The 19,365-nt window shown below is 41.2% G+C and overlaps 1 protein-coding gene across 1 annotated transcript in view; it reads right to left on the bottom strand.

Annotated features, from left to right (window-relative positions):
* Window positions 1-19,365, bottom strand: part of AMFR (autocrine motility factor receptor) — a 43,585-nt gene that overhangs the window by 23,309 nt on the left and 911 nt on the right. The window contains exons 2-6 of the mRNA XM_039232633.1: window positions 10,806-10,898; window positions 6,795-6,959; window positions 5,348-5,500; window positions 1,150-1,190; window positions 852-984 (exon numbers count right to left, since the gene is read on the bottom strand). Coding sequence (XP_039088564.1) covers window positions 852-984; window positions 1,150-1,190; window positions 5,348-5,500; window positions 6,795-6,959; window positions 10,806-10,898 — 585 coding nt within the window. The remainder of the gene's footprint in view (window positions 1-851; window positions 985-1,149; window positions 1,191-5,347; window positions 5,501-6,794; window positions 6,960-10,805; window positions 10,899-19,365) is intronic.

The raw sequence follows: 19,365 nt of genomic DNA, 5'->3' as shown, positions 1-19,365 counted from the left end.
ATGTCCTGTGTTGGGGCGCCTGGGTGGCTGTCTGTTAAGCATCCGATACTTGATTTCAGCTCAGGTCATGATCTTGAGGTTCCTGAGATCCAGCTCCATGTCAGATTCCCTGTGCTGACAGTGTGGAGCCTGCTTGGGATTCTCTCTCTCTGCTCCTCCCCAACTCGTGCTACATACGCGCTCTCTCGGTCTCTCTCTCTCTCTCTCTCTTAATATATATATTTTTAAAAAAAAAAAAATGGCATAAGCACTAAATAAGAAAAAGAAATGTCCTGGGTCTAACCCAGTAATTTTTAAATGCAACTGTAATTGGCTTATAATAAATCGAGTGCCCACCAAATACACTGGTTCTCACCATCACTGAAGCGCTAACCACAAAAGCCAATTTTCAAATTTCTTACACATTAAAGTAAAATGCAAACAACGAAGTAGGAGGAATTAAGTTCAGGCGCTATCTTTTTAACTGTTACGACAGAAAACTTATGAATCTAAGCTAACACTGCAAGAGCTCCCATGATCCCCTACAAAGTAACTGCTACTTAGTAGAAGTCATAGAAACTGTGCAGAGCACACGTCCTAATTTCATGTTAGAAGGATTATCAGTGACTGAGTCCATGGAGTTAACTGAATCCCTAGTGGGGACAGCAATCGCCTCCTTCAGCTGGGCTCTGGCCGAAGATGCATGCCACTGCTTCCCACCCCGTGGCAGAAAGACAGAGGGGCGCAGCTGCATTTATTTTTATAGTCCTCACGTCGTTTATCCACGAATGTTGTGTTTGCTAAGAACTAACCAGGGTTGCTGATTCTACAAACCTCTGCCCTCTGTCAGAGCTCCTTCTGAGGAGTCTTACCAGCATGTGAATATGGTGCATGAGGTCCAGGGACAGGAGAGTGAGCTCCATGACAAAATCTGTGTAGTAGACATAGGTTCCTTTTCCTTCCCATGTCCCTTCATGGTTGAGGTCCCAGAGGTGAATTACGTATCTGCAGTGAACAGGGAAAAATCTTTTCAGTAATTACTGTTACAATTTGAATTTGGTGTAAACATGGTATAGGACAGTCACATTTGTATAGATTTCATACAGGTTATTTCTTAAAATCAGCTGTATGAATAGACCTCGATCACCTCCCTCCCCAGTTTCTACTCACCGTAAAATCACATGAGCGGTCCTCACTGTCACAAGAAGAGACTATAAAGAAAGGTATATTTTTTCTTTTTAGTAAAGTTTGGAGCTGCTCAGGCCAAACTTACTTTTACAAACAGATAAAAGACAAGCATTTCTCAGTTCAATTAAAAAGCGGCTTTATTCAAGGGACCTTTAGGGAAGCGGATGAATGTGGTCAGAAGGTACAAACTTCCAGTTACAAAATAAGTAAGAACTGAGGACGTCACGTACAGCTATTTTTTACCTGCTTCAACTACAGTTTTATCAAGTACTTTTTCTCTGCTTCAAATTTTCACGGACTATTTTCATGACCTAGAAACCCAACTTTTATTGAGTCTTTTCCTGATAATAGGTGACAACCAATGACACTTGTCCATCTCCTGGGGATGCCCTTTATAGTCTCGAGGTTCAAGCTAGTGGTGTGACAGTCACTTCTATTTTATACAGCAGGAAGTCACCATCACCAATTACCTCAAGGGGCATTTGAATACCTGGTGATCCTATACCCGGAGAACAGTTTAGGTGCCACAGTCTGCGAGGAGTACCTGCTCTCCACATAACACTTTGTGCGCTGCCTTTGCCCACAACAGAAGAATGAAGGAACTAAATAAAATAAGCCCTTCGTCACAAAAACAGACCCATAGACCAATGGAACAGAATTGAGAACTCAGAAGTGGACCCAAAAGTATACAGCCAACTGATCTTTGACAAAGCAGGAAAGAATATCCAATGGAAAAAAGACAGCCTTTTTAACAGATGGTGTTGGGAGAACTGGACAGCAACATGCAGAAGAATGAAACTAGATCATTTTCTCACACCATGCACAAAAATCAACTCAAAATGGATAAAGGACCTGAACGTGAGACAGGAAACTATCAACACCCTAGAGGAGAAAGCAGGAAACAACCTCCTTGACCTCCACCGCAGCAACTTCTTACTTGACACATCCCCAAAAGCAAGGGAATCAAGAGCAAAAATAAACTGTTGGGACCTCATCAAGATTAAAAGCTTCTGCACAGCCAAGGAAACAACCCAGAAAATTAATAGGCAACCAACGGAATGGGAAAAGATAGTTGCAAATGACATATCAGATAAAGGGTTAATATCCAGAATCTATAAGGAACTCACCAAACTACACGCCCGAAAAACAAACAACCCAGTGAAGAAATGGGCAGAAGACATGAACAGACACTTCTCCAAAGAGGACATCCAGATGGCCAACAGACACATGAAACGATGCTCAGCATCCCTCCTCATCAGGGAAATACAAATCAAAACCACACTGAGATACCACCTCACGCCAGTCAGAGTGGCTAAAATGAGCAAATCAGAGAACTCTAGATGCTGGCGAGGATGTGGAGAAACGGGCACCCTCCTACACTGTTGGTGGGAATGTAAACTGGTACAGCCCCTCTGGAAAACAGTGTGGAGGTTCCTCAGGAAACTAACAATAGAACTCCCCTATGACCCAGCAATAGCACTGCTAGGAATTTACCCAAGGGATACAGAAATGCTGAGGCATAGGAGCACATGTACCCCAATGTTCATAGCAGCACTCTCCACAATAGCTAAAACATGGAAAGAGCCTAAGTGTCCATCAACAGATGAATGGATCAAGAAGATGTGGTTTATCTATACCATGGAATACTACATGGCAATGAGAAACAATGAAATCTGGCCATGTGTAGCAACATGGATGGACCTTGAGGGTGTTATGCTGAGCGAAATAAGTCAGGCAGAGAAGGACAAATATCATATGTTTGCACGTATAGGAGGATTAGGAGGAACTTGACGGAGGAACAAGGGGGAGAAGAAGGGCGGAAATGGTGGGGGAAAGGGAGAGAGGCAAACCATGAGAGACTCTTGAATGCTGACAAAAACTGAGGACTGATGGATGTGGGGGGGAGGGGGGGATGGGCATGAAGGAGGGCACTTTGGGGATGAGCACTGAGTGTTATGTAGAAACTAATTTGACAATAAACTATTTGTAAAAAAAAAAAAAAATAAATAAATAAATAAATAAATAAATAAAATAAGCCCTTCGTAGAACTCTGTATTACAGAAACGGATATTAAAAAAATGTCCTCAAACTGCCAGAATAGAACTATTACATTGTTTGAGATTTGGAAATTCTAATCTATAAATGGAAAATATTTTACAAAGAGAAACAGTAGAAATATAAAAATATAATAAAGTTCAAAATATAAAATCTGTAACCTGACATATTATCTTAAAAAATCAATAGTAATGAACTAAAATAAGGGGCGTCTGGGTGGCTCAGTTGGTTGAGCGTTTGACTTTGGCTCAGATCATGAGCTCACAGTTCGTGAGTTCAAGCCCCGTGTCGGGCTCTGTGCTGACAGCTCAGTGCCTGGGGCCTGCTTTGGAGTCTGTGTCTCCCTCTCTCTCTCTGCCCCTCCCCCACTCACCCCTGTCTCTGTGTCTCTCTCAAAAATTAACATTTAAAAAAATTAAAAATAAACAAAATAAGAATAAAATAAAAATATGTACTATAGTATAATCCAATAGGCCTAACTTCAATGTCTTTATTTTTAAGTATACCTTTTCCAAAGTTTGGCCTAACATTAAAAGTAAAGGGGCACCTGGGTGGCTCAGTCCATTAAGTGTCTGACTTTTGATTTTGGCTCAGGTCATGATCTCATGGTTTTAAGATCAAGCCCTGCCATTAGGCTCTATGCCTGTGGAGCCTGCTTAAGATTCTTACTCACTCTCTCCCCTCCCCACCGACTCCCTCTCTTTAAAAAAAAAAAGCAAAAGTAACAGCAAGAAAACCAAAGTATCATGCAATGGTGATTTATAATAAAATATATTTAAAGCAAACTAGTAACAAAAATCAGTGCTAAAAACCTTTTAAACAGATATTTTCAAGAGAAGTATATATATGCAGAAAGTATTCAACTAGAATTGCAAGTGTTTTTATTAAGTACTTAAATGCTCCTTTTCTAATTTTACTTATACTACATTATATCCTGAAATCAATGCTATTAACCAAAAAAAATTTTTTGTTTATTTATTAATTTATATTTTAAAGTAAACTCTACCCCCAACGTGGGGCTCCAACTCACAACCCCAAGATCAAGAATCACATACTCCACCAACTGACGCAGCCAGGTACTCTAATAAATTTTAACCCTATTCTAATAAACTCTCAAACAGTAGTTCAAACTTAAGTGTTTTGATATTAGCTAATTAGCTTTAATAATCTATTATTTCATTCTTTTTCATTAACAATATCAATTATGGTAAAGATAAAAGTATTTTGTCTTTGGCCTGAGGAAAAAACCAAATATAGCAACTGAATATAAGGACATCCAAAAAGATATTTTTTTAAGTTTATTTATTTTGAGAGAGAGAGAGAGAGTGTGTGTGTGTGTGTGTGTATGTATACACCAGCAGGGTAGGGAGAGAGAGAGAGAGAGAGAGAGAGAGAGGGAAGGAGAATCCCAAGCAGGCTCTGCGCTGTCAGCACAGAGCCAAAACCAAGAGTCAGACGCTTAACCAACTAAGCCACCCAGGAGCCCCCAAAATTTTTATTTCTAGTGAAAAAAGTTGGTATATTCAGAAAGGCTTAAAAAGTAAATTTAAAATATACATGAGTATCTCAGATTATTCCTTCAAAATAAAAAAAAAAGCTCATTTATGTTATTCTGTAAACCCTTAATTTACGTCCTATCTAAAAAAAAAAAACAATTATAGACTATTTCCTTTTCAATCACCACCCATCAGTGTTCATTACATCTGAAGGGGAATGCTTCCCTTCCTACAGGGAGTCACGGCTTGGACGGTACCACTGTCCCCTCTGGAACCTTAAACAATTCACTGCACCCTCTATGCCTGCTTCCCATTCATAAACAGGAATAATAAAATGAGTCAATACACATAAGGTATTTAGAGCAATCCCCAGCATACAAGAGGCACTATATAAATGTTGGCACAAGTAATTACTTTTTATCACATTATAGCAAGGATTACATGAAATAACACACTTTTCCTTTCAAAATCAGCATCCAACACAAAAGCGAGGAATTCAAAATATGTTTGTTAACATGGAAAACCAAATATCCATCAATTTGGGTGAAAAGAAACTGACAGGGACCCTCTGGCTTCCTTGAAAACATACTGGAATATGATCAGAGCAAACACCTGTGTCCGCATCTTACCTCTGCTGCCATGAAAGCCAGTGTGTGCATCCCGTGGGTGTAGCCCGTGACACAGCAGACAACTGCTAATCCGCAGCAAGAAAGCAGCATGGCGATCAACAGAGACAGCACTCGCCCGTGGCTGCTCATGGGTGTGGTGGGGGAAAAGGAGAGCTGAAAGGTACGAGACAGGAGAAGGGAGCTCACTGCAGTGTTGAGCATCACTGAGAAACTCAAGGTTAATCTTGCTGTCTTTGCTCAGGAATCTGTGCTTAGCTGCATGGCCAAATGCAACACACGGAAGAGCATCCCATTACCAGACAGTCAAAATCCTCCAACCAACTGCAATAGGAGTATGAGCTGGTATTTAGAGATCTGTATCACTGAATTTACAGAAAGTGACAACGGGCATTATATTTTCATCTCAAATCCTCCAGGATCCTCCTAACCAGTGGGATGATAAGCCTCTCTAAGCAATTTTCCAAAGGCATGTCATTCTCTTTCTCAACATTCCGCAGCACTCCACACTACACCATGTTCTGTTGCGTTTCTTTCTGGATCTTGCTCTAGAGCCCTCCTCCTGAAAATTCAGTTGGAGGACGTTCCCACAGTATCAGTGCTGCGACAACTGAAACGTTACCAGTGCCGAGCACCTCGATCACAATGCTATGTTAACAGTATACAAGGAGAGGTCACGGCCCGGGACAGAAGGCTGGGCCTGGGACTCTGAGCAGGAAGGTGGAGATTAACAAACCAGTTAGGGAGGCTGGGCACTCCTGTTCTTGTCCCCGTAACGGCTTTCAGACTGAGATGAACTCACATAGAGGTGTAAGGACTTCAGGGACCAGGGGCAAACAAGGCCCTGGAGTGGGTTTACCTGAGGGGCAAAACTGTAGGCATGAATTTCCCCAGGAATGTCCCCATGACATTAGTTCCGGTGCCCTACAGAGTGCGGGTTCGCCTGTACCGCTCTGATCTGAGGTGGAGAGGCAGATCTTGTACCCAGAGAAGGAGTCACTTCTCCCTGGACCCAGGAAGCCAAGAAAGCTAACTGAGTCCTGGCCCAGGGGCGGAAACAGTGTAAACTAGTCGGTAGGAAGGCTCTAAGACTCAGAGGGGAAAATGGAAGGAGACTAGAACGGAATATATCTGGAAGACAGCTCCTTTTTTTCAGTTTATATATTAAGCTTTCCTTGAGCTGTGATCAAAACAGTCTGTGTGAGTGAAGTGACCCCAGCTGGGCTGTAATATGCCACCGTGTAGGGGAGGGAACCCCCGGAGGAGATATGTTCCCACACTCCTTGGCTGCTGCAGCAGGTTCCTCAAGAAACAGGCCGTGGCTACCTGATCGAGGAGCCTTGCCTGGAGACCTCCGTGGGGCATGACCTTTAGGGCTCACTCATCTTACACAATCCAAACTTGGCAAACACGGGGGCTACGCAGGCCAAGAGCATGGCTGAAAACTCACATATTCAAATCGGTCCTTGCAGAGTTGAACCATCAGATGCAGAAATACAAGTCCAGCAAACCAGAGGCACCACATGACCACCTCTTCCACTGTTTGGACATTCAGCACCCCAAAAATGAAAATGAACTTGTAGAAAATAAAATTCCAAAACTTGTCTTTGAGGTGCTAAAAAGAGAAATATTTATAAAGGTGAGTACGATTATATCTAACCCATTTACGAGAACTTAACATAATAAAAACTGGCTTCCCTAGAGAAAATATTCTACATTCAGCTTTCTAAGATTTGTCCACAAGAAATTACAAGGTTAAGAAAAAAATAAACCCTCTGAAAAATAATAGTAAGACTTCTAGAAAGTAATTTGTAGACTCTGGATTGTAACCCTGTCAGCTATAAAATTTTAGTCATTAAAAGGGGAGTGATATTAGTCTAGGATCTTGTTTGTATACTAAGAATGATATACTTCCAACACAAAATTTTAAAAAATGGTGAAGGCTACAAGTATCATTTCTAATACTTCTGGACTTTTAAGAGTCTAGAGTTCTCTGGACTTTTAAAGCAAACACTAGAAAAGATTAGGTTTATTTTTTTTTAAACATCCTCTGATTAAAAAAACATTATGTTCATTGGCCAGCCTATAATCAATAGGAAAAGTAAAACAAAAATGATGCCTTAGCATTTTTATGCATTTTTCTTGATTTCTTCCTAATGTGAAGAAACACTGCTCTTGTACGTTGCTTTATTTCACTTGTGAGAACCTTGCCAACGCCAGCAAATAATCTGTGAATACACCATTTTAGTGGTTACAGATAGACAACGAAAACAACTTCCACCAATACTGCTGGTATTGTGCAATATCCAAAAATATTACAATGAATATCTTTGCAAGAGTTTCTATTTCCTCAGCATTATGAAATCAAGGGTAACAAATGTTTTTATGGTATCTGGTAAGTACCATTCACCTGGTTTACCAAGAAGTTGATAAATGTACACTGCCTATAGGGAGGATACCCAGTTTTTAAAATCTTCACTACCCTGGGGCACCTGAGTGGCTCAGTAAGTAGGTTAAGTGCCCGTCTTCGGTTCAGGTCACGATCTCACGGTTCATGAGTTCGAGCCCCACATCAGGATCTGTGCTGACAGCTCGGAGCTCGAAGCTTGCTTCAGACTCTGTGTCTCCCTCTCTCTCTGGCCCTCCCCTACTCACACAAACACACACACTTTCTCTCTCAAATATAAATTAATGCTAAAAAAAATAAAAATAAAATAAAATAAAATAAAATCTTCATTACCCTGAAGGAAAAGGGCAAGGAGGGAAGTTTAGCCACCAGATATTAAAATACACTATCAAGCTATCTGTGGGAGGGGTGGGAACTGAGGAAAGAAGAATGAAATAGTTAAATAGGACTTCTAAGTATATTTGTATAAATTGTTCTGAACCATATAAATCTTTCGCAAATTCAAACAACTGAAGCAGAAAACAGGCAAAACTGAATAGAAACAAAAATAATGGAGTCTCAGTGTGTAACAAGTGAATGACTACAGAGAGATAAGAATTCTTTTGAGAACTTTTTACACACTGTACTCTGTACATTTGCACAGAGAACAAATGGAACTAGGAATCTTTGGTGACGGCTTGCTTTGAGATCCGGCACAGCTAAAGTACAAGGTGAACCCGGGACATTTTGTGCTGGGTTTTGAATCTCCACCCCACCATCTATCTGCCATGCAACTTCAGACAAGTCACTTAAAGTTCCTGTGCTTTGATCTCCCCATCCATAAAATGGGCCTTATTACTCCGGGATCTACCTCACAGAATTGTGGGAGGAACTAAACATGCGTACCGTGCTTGGAGATGGGCCACAGTAGGCGTTCTGTGCTTTTAAAAAATTCCTTGTTCTAAACCTCCGCCCATTGTTACCCCATTTTCAATATTCGATGTCTCTGCCTCTAACATGACTCTATTTCTTGAACTCCTTGAACCACCTACAGAGCAAACCTGTGTCAGTTCTGCAGAGTTCTAACTCATACTGGTGCTTGATAAACGCCACTGGATGACATTCATCAAAAAATAAGTCATCACAGTGCTGAGAACAGCATAATGGCATAACGTGTACAGAGATGCTGAATCACTGTGTTGTTCACCTGAAACTAACATAACGTTGTGTGTCACCTAGACTCAAAGTTTTAAATAAATAAATAAATGAAAGATGTCAGGTCTACTGAAAAACTGAAAGTAGAATAACAAATGTGCCCGTTACCTCTAGGTATTGTGAAAGTCTCTGTAACGCTCCAAGGTTATGTTTTCTGTCAATTTTGAACTGATAAATTTAACATTTTAGGAACAAGGCAACCACTGGAGCCAGGTCAATCCACCAGCAGAGACGGCCTGCCTGGGCCTGACCAACTTCTGGCCTGCCAGTCAAAAGCGTTTCTTCAAAAGGAAAGACGCACTGGGGCGCCTGGGTGACTCAGTCAGTTAAGCATCCAACTTTGGCTCAGGCCTTGATCCCACAGTTCATGAATCTGAGTCCCACATCAGGCTCTCTGCTGTTAGCACAGAGCCTGCTTCAGATCCTTTGCCCACCCCTCTCTCTGCTCCTCCCTCGCTTGTGCTCACTCTCTGTCTAACATAAATAAACATTTAAAAAAGACAGAAAGACAGAAGCATCAAAAGGAGCTTTTTGTATCCCACCAAAAAACGACAATACACTGATGCCACTTGGGAGATCTCTGGAGTTGATATTTTGGAGAAAGTGCTCAGTACTCACTAATAAAAACTGGGAGAACAAAGAGTCTCGCTCATAACAGCACCCAAGGGCTCAAGCACACAGTCACTTCACTTCAGCTCTGAAGTAGGACCTCAGCGGACTTGGTAAAAGAGGACTTGGGCTGAAAGGGTCAAGAGTGAGACCAACGTGGGTTCAGGCACCAGGTCCCTGTGTCTTATCACCGGAGGCAGATAAAGTAAAACCCAGTTCTGTTTGTATGGTGGTGTGCTAAGGCCGGTTCTAGATTCCTATTTTAAAACACACCATTCTACATTCTACACCAAACTCCTTGGGGGACTTCCAATCTGTACAGTACGCGCGTGGCACATTCTTTCTTAGAAGCACGTCCTATTCCTCTATGTGTATATTCTGGGAGTGATGCTCCAAGGCCAGGCTCCCCCACCTGAAACAAGAACGTGTCACCTAACTGTCTGCTTCTGGAACGATGAATCTTAACTTACTTTTTCAAAGAGAAAAACTTAAATCTCTCAGTAAATCCCTTTGGAAAGGAACTTCTCTCCTGAAGAGTGGTATCTACTGCTATTCAAACCAAAACAAATCTGTGCTTCTTTTAACACTACATTCACGAAAGTCATGGGGAAAACAGCTATAAAGAACAGTATCAGGACAATCTGGCTAGAATGAATATGGACTGCGGGTGACAGAAAGTATTTTATCAGTGCTAAGTTTCCTGATTTTGATCTCTGTGCTATGGTTACATAAGAAAATGTCCTTGTTCTTGGGAAGTACATACTGAAGTATCTGGGGTAGAGGGGGATGATGTCCACAACTTACTTTCACATGGATCAGAAAAAATACATAAATACAAACAAAAGGTGAATGTTAAAGCAAACGGGACAGAACATTGGCAACTGAATCTGGATACAGGTGTATGGAAGTTCTTCAGAGTATTCAAGCAATCTTTCTATAAGTTTAAAATTATGCCAAACATAGGGGCACCTAGGTGCCTCGGTCAGTTGAGTGTCCGATTTCGGCTTACATCATTATCTCGCAGTTCAAAAGTTCGAGCCCTGTGTCGGGCTCTGTGCTGACAGCTTAGAGCTCAGAGTCTGCTTCGGATTCGGTATCTCCCTCTCCCTCTGCCCCTCCCCTGCTCGTATTCTCTCTCTCTCTCCCAAAAATAAAGAAACATTTAAAAAATTAAAATTATACCAAACACAAAGTTAAAAAAAAAAAAAAAAAACCTGGTGTCTAGAATCCATCCTTGCCATTTGGACTTACCTGTCTCTCGCTTACTCGAAGAGGGCCAAACACAATACACTGGATCAGCTTAGCCACCAACATCAAAACACAGCAAGCTGTATTTACTAGAACCTGTACAACAAACCAAAGAGAGAAAGTTTATTTTCTCCTGCTAAAAAAAAAAAAGCAGTTCTAAAAATTCTGTATTAGGAATTCAGCAATCATTTCTAATGACTCAGCCTCTCCAGTTCCCTACCAACACAAGATAAGTAATACTTGAAGGGGCACACTTTTATGAGTGGTGGGAAGAGAGATGAGGAGTGGGGAGGAGAGGCACTAGCTTACCAGTTAATTTAGAGCCCTGTCCCAATATACCATCCAGCAGGCCACCTTCCCCTTCAATCTTTACTGAACTGTGTGGTAAACTTTGTACTGAATGTACAAAACTGTGTGCACCTTGTAAGCCATAGGTATCTCCTAGGCACATCACTTCTCACATTAAGATTTTGAAGAAAACTTTGCTAGAAATTGAAGTGATCATGAAATCCAGTACCCAAGTATTCTGCTCTGCCCTGCCGAAAGGAATAGCCAGTGAAGAGAGGGTTGATGGTCACAAAAAAAATTTACAAGACCATAAAAAATTGAGAACTCATATATATATGTATATATGTATTTTTTAAAATATTTATTCATTTTTGAGACAGGGAGAGACAGAGTGCAAGCAAGGGAGGGGCAGAGAAAGAGGAAGACACAGAATCTGAAACAGGCACCAGGCTCTGAGCTGTCAGCACAGAACCCGAAGCGGGGCTCAAACCCACAAAGCGCGAGATCATGAGGTGAGACGAAGTCAGACCCTTAACAGACTGAGCCACCCAGGAGTCCCTGTATATGTGTATTTTAACACACTACAATGGGACAATCTGCCAACCAAATGATAAATGTTCTTCGTGCTTGGTGTTGGCCTTCAAGTAAAGGCTTCTGGGAGCATCAGAGAGAAATGGAAGCCAGAAACCAGGAAGAAGAAAGGAAACTGGCAAGAGGGTCTGAGAACTGGAAGGCAACCAAGAGACACAAATGGAAAACGAAGGCCTTCTTCAACAGGAGTTGAGAAATCTTCTCTTTTCTTAGATAATTAAGAGATAGATATCCCTACACCTAAACAAGAAACCTAATGCTTACAAAATGAGAGAGTTGGGTGCCCTTGACCAAGAGGTTAGTGGGCACACATCTCACCACTGATGCTCAAATGATTTTTAAAACACTGCATGACCCAAAAGCCAAAGGGACCTTGATAAAGGCAGTAAACATGACTTTTATTGAGAAATGAAATGAACGGAATAGACAGAAATGAATGGAAATTAACCCCAGCTCCATGTAAAGATTGCTTCAAGCTTTGATTCCCTAAGCTTACAGGAGGTGGCCATATTCTTCTTTCTGGGCCATTCCTCCCTCTTCTTTTAAAAGAAGCAAATAATATTAGGCAACTAAAAAAAAAAAAAAAAAAAAAAAGACGACAGAAGAAGTAATATAAGAAAACAAGCTCCTTAAGCTCTCTTCAGGTTCCCGGTATCTCACACCATCTACCCCTCTGGGAACATCCGTATTGACAGCCCTGATTCCTTACAAAAAGGTTAAATTACGTTTAGTCCTCTTCTGCCTGTCTAATGGGGCAAGGAAATGTGTGATTATTTTTAAAGAATTGAAAAAAATTAGTTTGGTTGAAAAAAGAAACTATTCTGGTGATTAAATCCTTCAAATAACCAGGAAAAAAAAATTAGTTATCAAAACATCCTATATCCTTAATTCGTGACTCCCAATGGAACAGCCCTATTCCAAACGGTCCAACAAACAGCTTAGGATACTAATTTTTATGACGAAATAGATGTCAAAAGGTTCATTTTCATTGTATTCTAAACCAATCAATGGGAACTTTAGTCGTGTTAATTTAAAAGAACTTCATTAAGACAACGCAACAACAACCCTTCAAGCCACATCTCCTAGCTGGGCAAATTGGTGGGTTTTTTTGTTTTTTTTTTTTTAAGTAAACTCTGCCCGCATGTGGGGCTGGAACTCATGACCCTGGGATCAAGAGTCACATGCTCCACTGACTGAGCCGGGCAGGTGCCCCTGAACAGAATTTTTTAAGTCAGCCAAACATCCCCCAACCTATTTATAACACAATTTTTAAAAAGAATTCTTGGGGGCGCCTGGGTGGCTTAGTCGGTTAAGCGTCTGACTTTCGCTTAGGTCATGATCTCGCGGTTCGTGGGTTCGGGCCCCGCGTCAGGCTCTGTGCTGACTGCCAGCTCAGAGCCTGGAGCCTGTTTTCAGAGTCTGTATCTCCCTCTCTCTCTGACCCTCTCCTGCTCACGCTCTCTCTCTCCTAGAAATAAATAAAAATATTTTAAAAAATTAAAAAATAATAAATAAAAAGAATTCTTGCTGGTTTTGCAGGTGGGCATAGGAAATAAAGAAAGGACTCCACACATTTAGCACCTACTTGTTCAAGGCATGTAGGAGGTTAAGAGAAATGAGGGAGCTCTGGACCCTGCATTCAAAGAGCTTTTAGAATCTGCAGGACACAACTTGGTAAGCATCTAACACACCGAACAGGCTGCATGGAGAGCGATCAGTGCACGAGAAAAAGTAAACTGCAGGTCACTCAATCACTGCTCTATCCAAAAGCACTCTCTTGCACATCGTGGGTTGCAAAACAAAAAATAAAATTATTATTTACTATTTCTTGGTTACATTTCTTCAAGTTCAAAAATACAGTTTAAAAAATTAGCATCTTCTCTTAAAAAAAAAAGTGAGTCTGTCATAATCCTATCACTCACAGATAATCATTTCTTACTTAAATTTCAATGGAAGATTTAAAAATTAGCCAGGGTAAGAAGGAAAAGAGGCTTGAAAAAGTATACTGATATTAGGGAATTTATGTAAAAAGAAAGAGCTAACCTTTTGTGAACTTTATATGAAAGCTAGGCTACCCAGAATTGGAAGCAACTAAAAATTCTTTTAAGATGATGAACGAAGTGTTTTTAAAAACAGCCTTAACAATTATTAGTAACTACTTATTCTTTGTCTATTTATAGAAAAATGACTTAATATATGATAAATTTGCAACTTTAAAACTGGCAAAGCCTTGGGGCACCTGGGTTAAGCGTCCCACTTCGGCTCAGGTCATGATCTCAAGGTTCATGGGTTCAAGCCCAGTGGTCAGGCTCTGTGCTGACAGCTGCCGGCTTGGAACCTGCTTTGGATTCTGTGTGTGTCTCTCTCTCTCTGCCCTTCCTCTGCTTGCACTCTCTCTCTCTCTCTCTCAAAAATAAATAACATTAAAAAATAACAATAAAAAAATAAACTGACAAAGCCCTGAAAAATTGCAAATATGGAAAGAAACATCATTGAAGCATTCCTCACTTAAAAGCAAATCCCACCACCTATACTTCGATTAAAAAAAAAATCACCTGTACAAAAAAACCCAATTTTTTTTAGTGTGCTTCTATGCGTGAGCATTTGCTAAGCTGCACACTGTATAAAATCATTTGTTCCTGGGCCTTTGAATAAGAGATAAAGATTATATATATATATATATATATATATATATATATATGGCAGTTTCTTTCTATTGGGGGATAAGTGGTATTTTCTAACTAAAATAAAGTATTCCATTCTAAAAAATTAAATCAATATCTTAAAGCAAATCCCAAATCAGATCCCATTAGGTCACCAGCAATATTCTTACAGAAACCACACTTTAGCCCAGATGTCAATCCACAGAACTGGGACAAACCTTCTCACCTCCAACAATCAAAACAAGGCTCACCTCCAGCAAGCCGGGTCTGAACCACTTTATGCACATGGACCACAGTAAAAGTACTAACTTCACTTTATTTGTTCTATGCAGCTAGCTAGTTTTCCCTTGCAGGCAGAATCCAAACTTAACTGTAAGGATAAGGGGTTCACTGGAGCACTGTTGACTAATAGCAGAAAAATGGAACACAATTAAACATCCATCAGAAAGAAGCGTTCAATAAACTAAAAGAGGCACTCAGCGGAATACAATGAAGCCCGGAAAACTAGCTCAGCAGCTTTTTATTTACCAGCATTGTATGGAAACTTCAAGATCAATTGCTCCCTGAGAAAAAAGCAAGGTGTAGAAACACAAGTGCTATGTTTCCGTGTACGCAAAAGACAAAGCATGTGCCCAGGGACACACATACACACTTGTAAAATTGTAGATGTGAAATGTGTCAAGGACTTGATCACCTGGGTGCTTCTCAGTCCTCTGCTTGACACCAGCACTCATTACGAGAAAGTGGTCATGGCCACCTCTAGGAAAGGGAAGCAGAAGATTTACTTCTCACTGTACATCACTTGTGTACCTTTTGACTGCTGTATCACAATCATGTATTGTCTTTTTAAGTTTTTATTTAAGTTTTCTAAAGTTTAGAGTCTATTAAACTTTCTGACCAGTTCTGAAATTCCACATTTATTTTTATTATCATACGCTGGGAGACTGATAACTATCAAACGGGGTGGCCTCGATTATCTTTGTTACATGGTATTTCTACTGTACTAAGATGGTTCAGAAATGTTTCTCATATCTATAGCAATGTAAAAACTTTAAATCATATTTTTTAAGCCTTCACCAAATTCTTTATTTTGTATTTAGTCTGCACAAAATAACAAGTTTTGTTTGCTCCTGAGCAGTCTATGACTGAAAATGTCAAAGTAGTAGTGACCCAAGGAACACCTCTTTAATCAGGCTTAAAGTAATTCCCTTTAAGGCCCCATAAGAAATTTCCCTCCCAGAATGGTTCTACTATGCTACTTAAAAACAAAAACTAAATTATAAGACAGTTTGCCCTGAGAGGAAAAGAGAGGAGAGCGATAAACAGCGTAGCCACGTTTAACGCTGTATAACCCTGGAGGTATTTTTGATCCTGGAAAATGCTGGCCACCAGTGGGGTGTTATTTATGCGCTTGTGAAGAAATGTGGTTAAACTACCAGGAACTGTCTCAAGGCCAGGATCAATGTGGATACTCCTCCTACTTAACACCAGCACTAACCCCCACCCACACACCACACACACCATTTGTCTCTCTCTTCCCTGTAAGGACAATTGAATATGTTCTCTCTCTGGCAGGCTCTCCGTGACAAGTATAAAACACAATAAAATGCAAAGATGCATATTCCCCCTTACGACACGGATGATCATGCTCTTTTCACAGTGTCAGGGAAATAAGTGAGTTTGTGTATAGAAAGCACTCATCATGCACGTAACAAGCAATCAAATCATCTCCTTCCCCTTCTCACCCTGAGGATCTTTTCTATATTTCTAAGTTGTTTATCTAGGCTTATATCCTATTATTTAAAAGTGTAGTCTTTCTCTTTAGCTGCCCCAACATTTCTAAAGCTAACATTTTCCTCTAAACTTCTTTGGAATATTAAACTCATAAAGACTCCAACCTAATAAATTACTTTCAGTTCTGAAGTTTCATAATTATATGAGATGGGCTCTTTAAAGCAGGAATCAGCAACTTTTTCTCTAATGGGCTATCAGATAATAAATATTTTAGGCTTGGTAGGCCACATGCTCTCTGTCACATACTCTTCCCCTTTAAAAAAAAAAATAAAAACTTAAAATATATAAAAACCATCAGGGGTGCCTGGGTGGCTCTGTTGGTTAGGCAACTGGCCCTTGATTTCAACTCAGGTCATGATCTTATGGTTCATGAGTTTGAGCCCTGCATTGGGCTCTGCAACTTCCTGCACAAGGCCTGCTTGGGATTCTGTCTTCCTCTCTCTGCCCCTTCCGGGCGCTCCCCTGCTCGCTCACTCTCAAAAACAAATAAAAACTAAAATAAATAAAATAAAAATATAAAAACCTTCATTAGCTAATAGACTTGTAGACAACAGGCCAGGCCAAATAGGCCACTGGTGTTTGCCCATCCCTGATCGTTAATGGTCAGTTCACTTTTCTCCATTTTCGTTTTTCTGGTGACTTTTTTCCCCTAGAGACTTCTATTTAAATTATTTGATTTGCATATAACTAAGTCAGAACTTTAACACTTATTTTGTACTTCCATTTCTCCATTTTACCGTGTCCTGCTCTCAAAATTTTAGAAGCAAATCTTTAAAAAAAATAAAACAGGAAAGAGATGTAATAAAAATAATAAGAATAAAGAATGGGAAAAGCCAAAAACACCCGTACAACTCAAAACAAGAACAGAACAGATCAATAACGGAAGTGACGTCTGAAAAGTATAAAATAAGCCTAGAAATGAATAATGAAACCTAATCTCTAATGAAACTTTAGACTGAAACTTCTAGAAAGACATGAGGAAACAAGTGACCACATCTGGGGATTTGCCAGGGTGAGAACCCTGGAGTCTCCCCTGGAACCAGTTATGCTCACCCCAGAGGGCCGCCTGCAGAGACCACCTTGGGGGAGGATGTCTTAGGTCACAACATCTCCTGGCCTCTTCCCATTCTACATGACTCGGTCCTCGCCACCGCTGCCACAGGTCGCCCCTGAGGAAATCATCTCATCATGCCAGCACCCCTCCCCTCCACTCCCACTTAAATTCTACGGCCCACAAATAATGTCCATACTCCTTAACAGAGAGCTGTCATAGTTTACGTAATCTGACCTTCAACCCCACATCCTAATCCCATTTCTCAACCCTTAGTGTGCCTACAATCATCTGCGGTGTTAATCAAAATGAAGATTCCAAGGTTCTGTCCTTCCCCCTGAATCGATCCCTGGAGAGAATCTGAGAAACTAGATCTTACAAGTTCCAGGTTGCCAGAGGCCCACCGGTCCACACTTTGAGAAATACACGTTTAAACTTTACAGCAACTTTACAGCGGTGGGTCACTTCCCCCACCTCCTGTGACACCTGGGTGTCCCCTTTAACTTCCCAAACTCACTGTTAATCATAGGACCCAGTTTGTGGGCTGCTCTGCATAGGCCCCGCGCTACTTTTTTCATACACTGAGCTTCACATGCTCTTTCCTCTGCTTGGAATGTACCCTGCTACTTGCTCAGATCCCTCTCACCTCCCAAGGCTGGGTTCAAAACCATCAGATTACGAAGGAACGATAAATCTGCTTTAGGGAAGACCTCTGATGAAAAAGATGGGGGGAAATGGATATTTTCTTAAAAGAAAGAATTTCCGCAGGAAAATCAACAGGCTTCATGCAATGTTTAATGAAGAGGTGTTAACCTTGTAATCTGAACACAGGTTTTGTAAAAACAGAAACTCCTAGGGGGCAAAAAAATCCCTAAACAATACTAGGAGCTATTTTCTATAGTGGCTCCTTCTTATTTATGTCTTCTAAATCAAAGACTACATTATAATCTTAACATTTGCCAGAAGTACTCTTCACATCGCTTTAGGTTGTTTACCTGTTAAATGAAAAAAAAATAGATCTGAGATAAGAAAGGGGAGTTGAGTTCTTCCCCTTCTCCCTTCTTTCCTACTGTTTACACAGTACCCACCTCAGGTAAACAGTAGTAGTGAAAGAAGAAAACTTCAGCCTTCGCTGCCTTCTACTAATCTCTTCATCAGAAGGACCAAGAGACTTAATCCACAGCCCCCCGAGTTCATAAATCCCACTGCTTCCTGATGAAGCACAGTGGGATTAATTATAACAAATGAGTTGTAGATCATTCTCTATCCTTGGAATATTAATCTTAGTCATTTACAGCCTACTCTTAACCCCAAATGGGAACCGCAGAAGACAAGCCCCAAGACACCACAGTAAACCCAAGTGACAGACTTAAATCCTGGAGCAACTTCTCTGATCATTGTGTGTGTACACAGATGGCATTCAAGGCCAAGGTGGAAGCAAAGTTCTTTAGCCAAACTACTGTTGATCTGCCCAACCTGAAACGATCTGCCCTAACAAGCGAAACCAGCATTTTATGCCTTGTAGGTGCTGCTTATCTTGCATTGACAGACAAACTGGAAAAACCCTGTTTTAACATGGATCACTAAACGGACCAATCCCGAGTGAAAACTATGAGCCTGCTCTTGACTCCGAATGTTTCACTGCCCTCAGACATCAACGGAAACCGTCACGAATCATCAGGTAAAAGCAACAGGAAAGGAAGCACGGTTTGTTTGTGTGTGTTGGATTCACACAGGACAATCACATCCTAAATGGCAAAAACGAGAAAAGTTGTGGGAGCTGGCCTCCCTCCTGACAAACGTCCCAGCACACCCAAATGCGTACAGTTGTCCCACAGCCAACATCTAATAGTCTCGGCCCCCTCCTCTTCACTGGAAACCCGCTAACGACACTCCGTGCCGACCGAGTCAGAAAAGCCTTTCAACTTCCCTCCGCGGATCCCACAGATCACCGAACCGTCGGGGTAACCGACTGATGGGGGTCTTCGAGTTTCCTTCCCGGGGTCCCCCAGTCACTGCCCCCGCCCCAGCACCTCGCCCCTTCCCCTCCCCCGGCCAGACCGCGTGCCCTCGCGCCCTCCACGACTCCTCGAGCCCCTTCCCCAAGCCTCTCTCGGGTCCCCCTCTCTCTCGGACAAGACTGATCTCTCCGCGAAGCCCCCCCACCCCCACCCCC

This window comes from Hyaena hyaena, unplaced genomic scaffold (genome assembly GCF_003009895.1).
Source record: "Hyaena hyaena isolate Hyena2069 unplaced genomic scaffold, ASM300989v1 scaffold_68, whole genome shotgun sequence".
NCBI classification, from domain to species: domain Eukaryota; kingdom Metazoa; phylum Chordata; class Mammalia; order Carnivora; family Hyaenidae; genus Hyaena; species Hyaena hyaena.
This window is presented reverse-complemented; position numbering and strand designations above follow the sequence as displayed.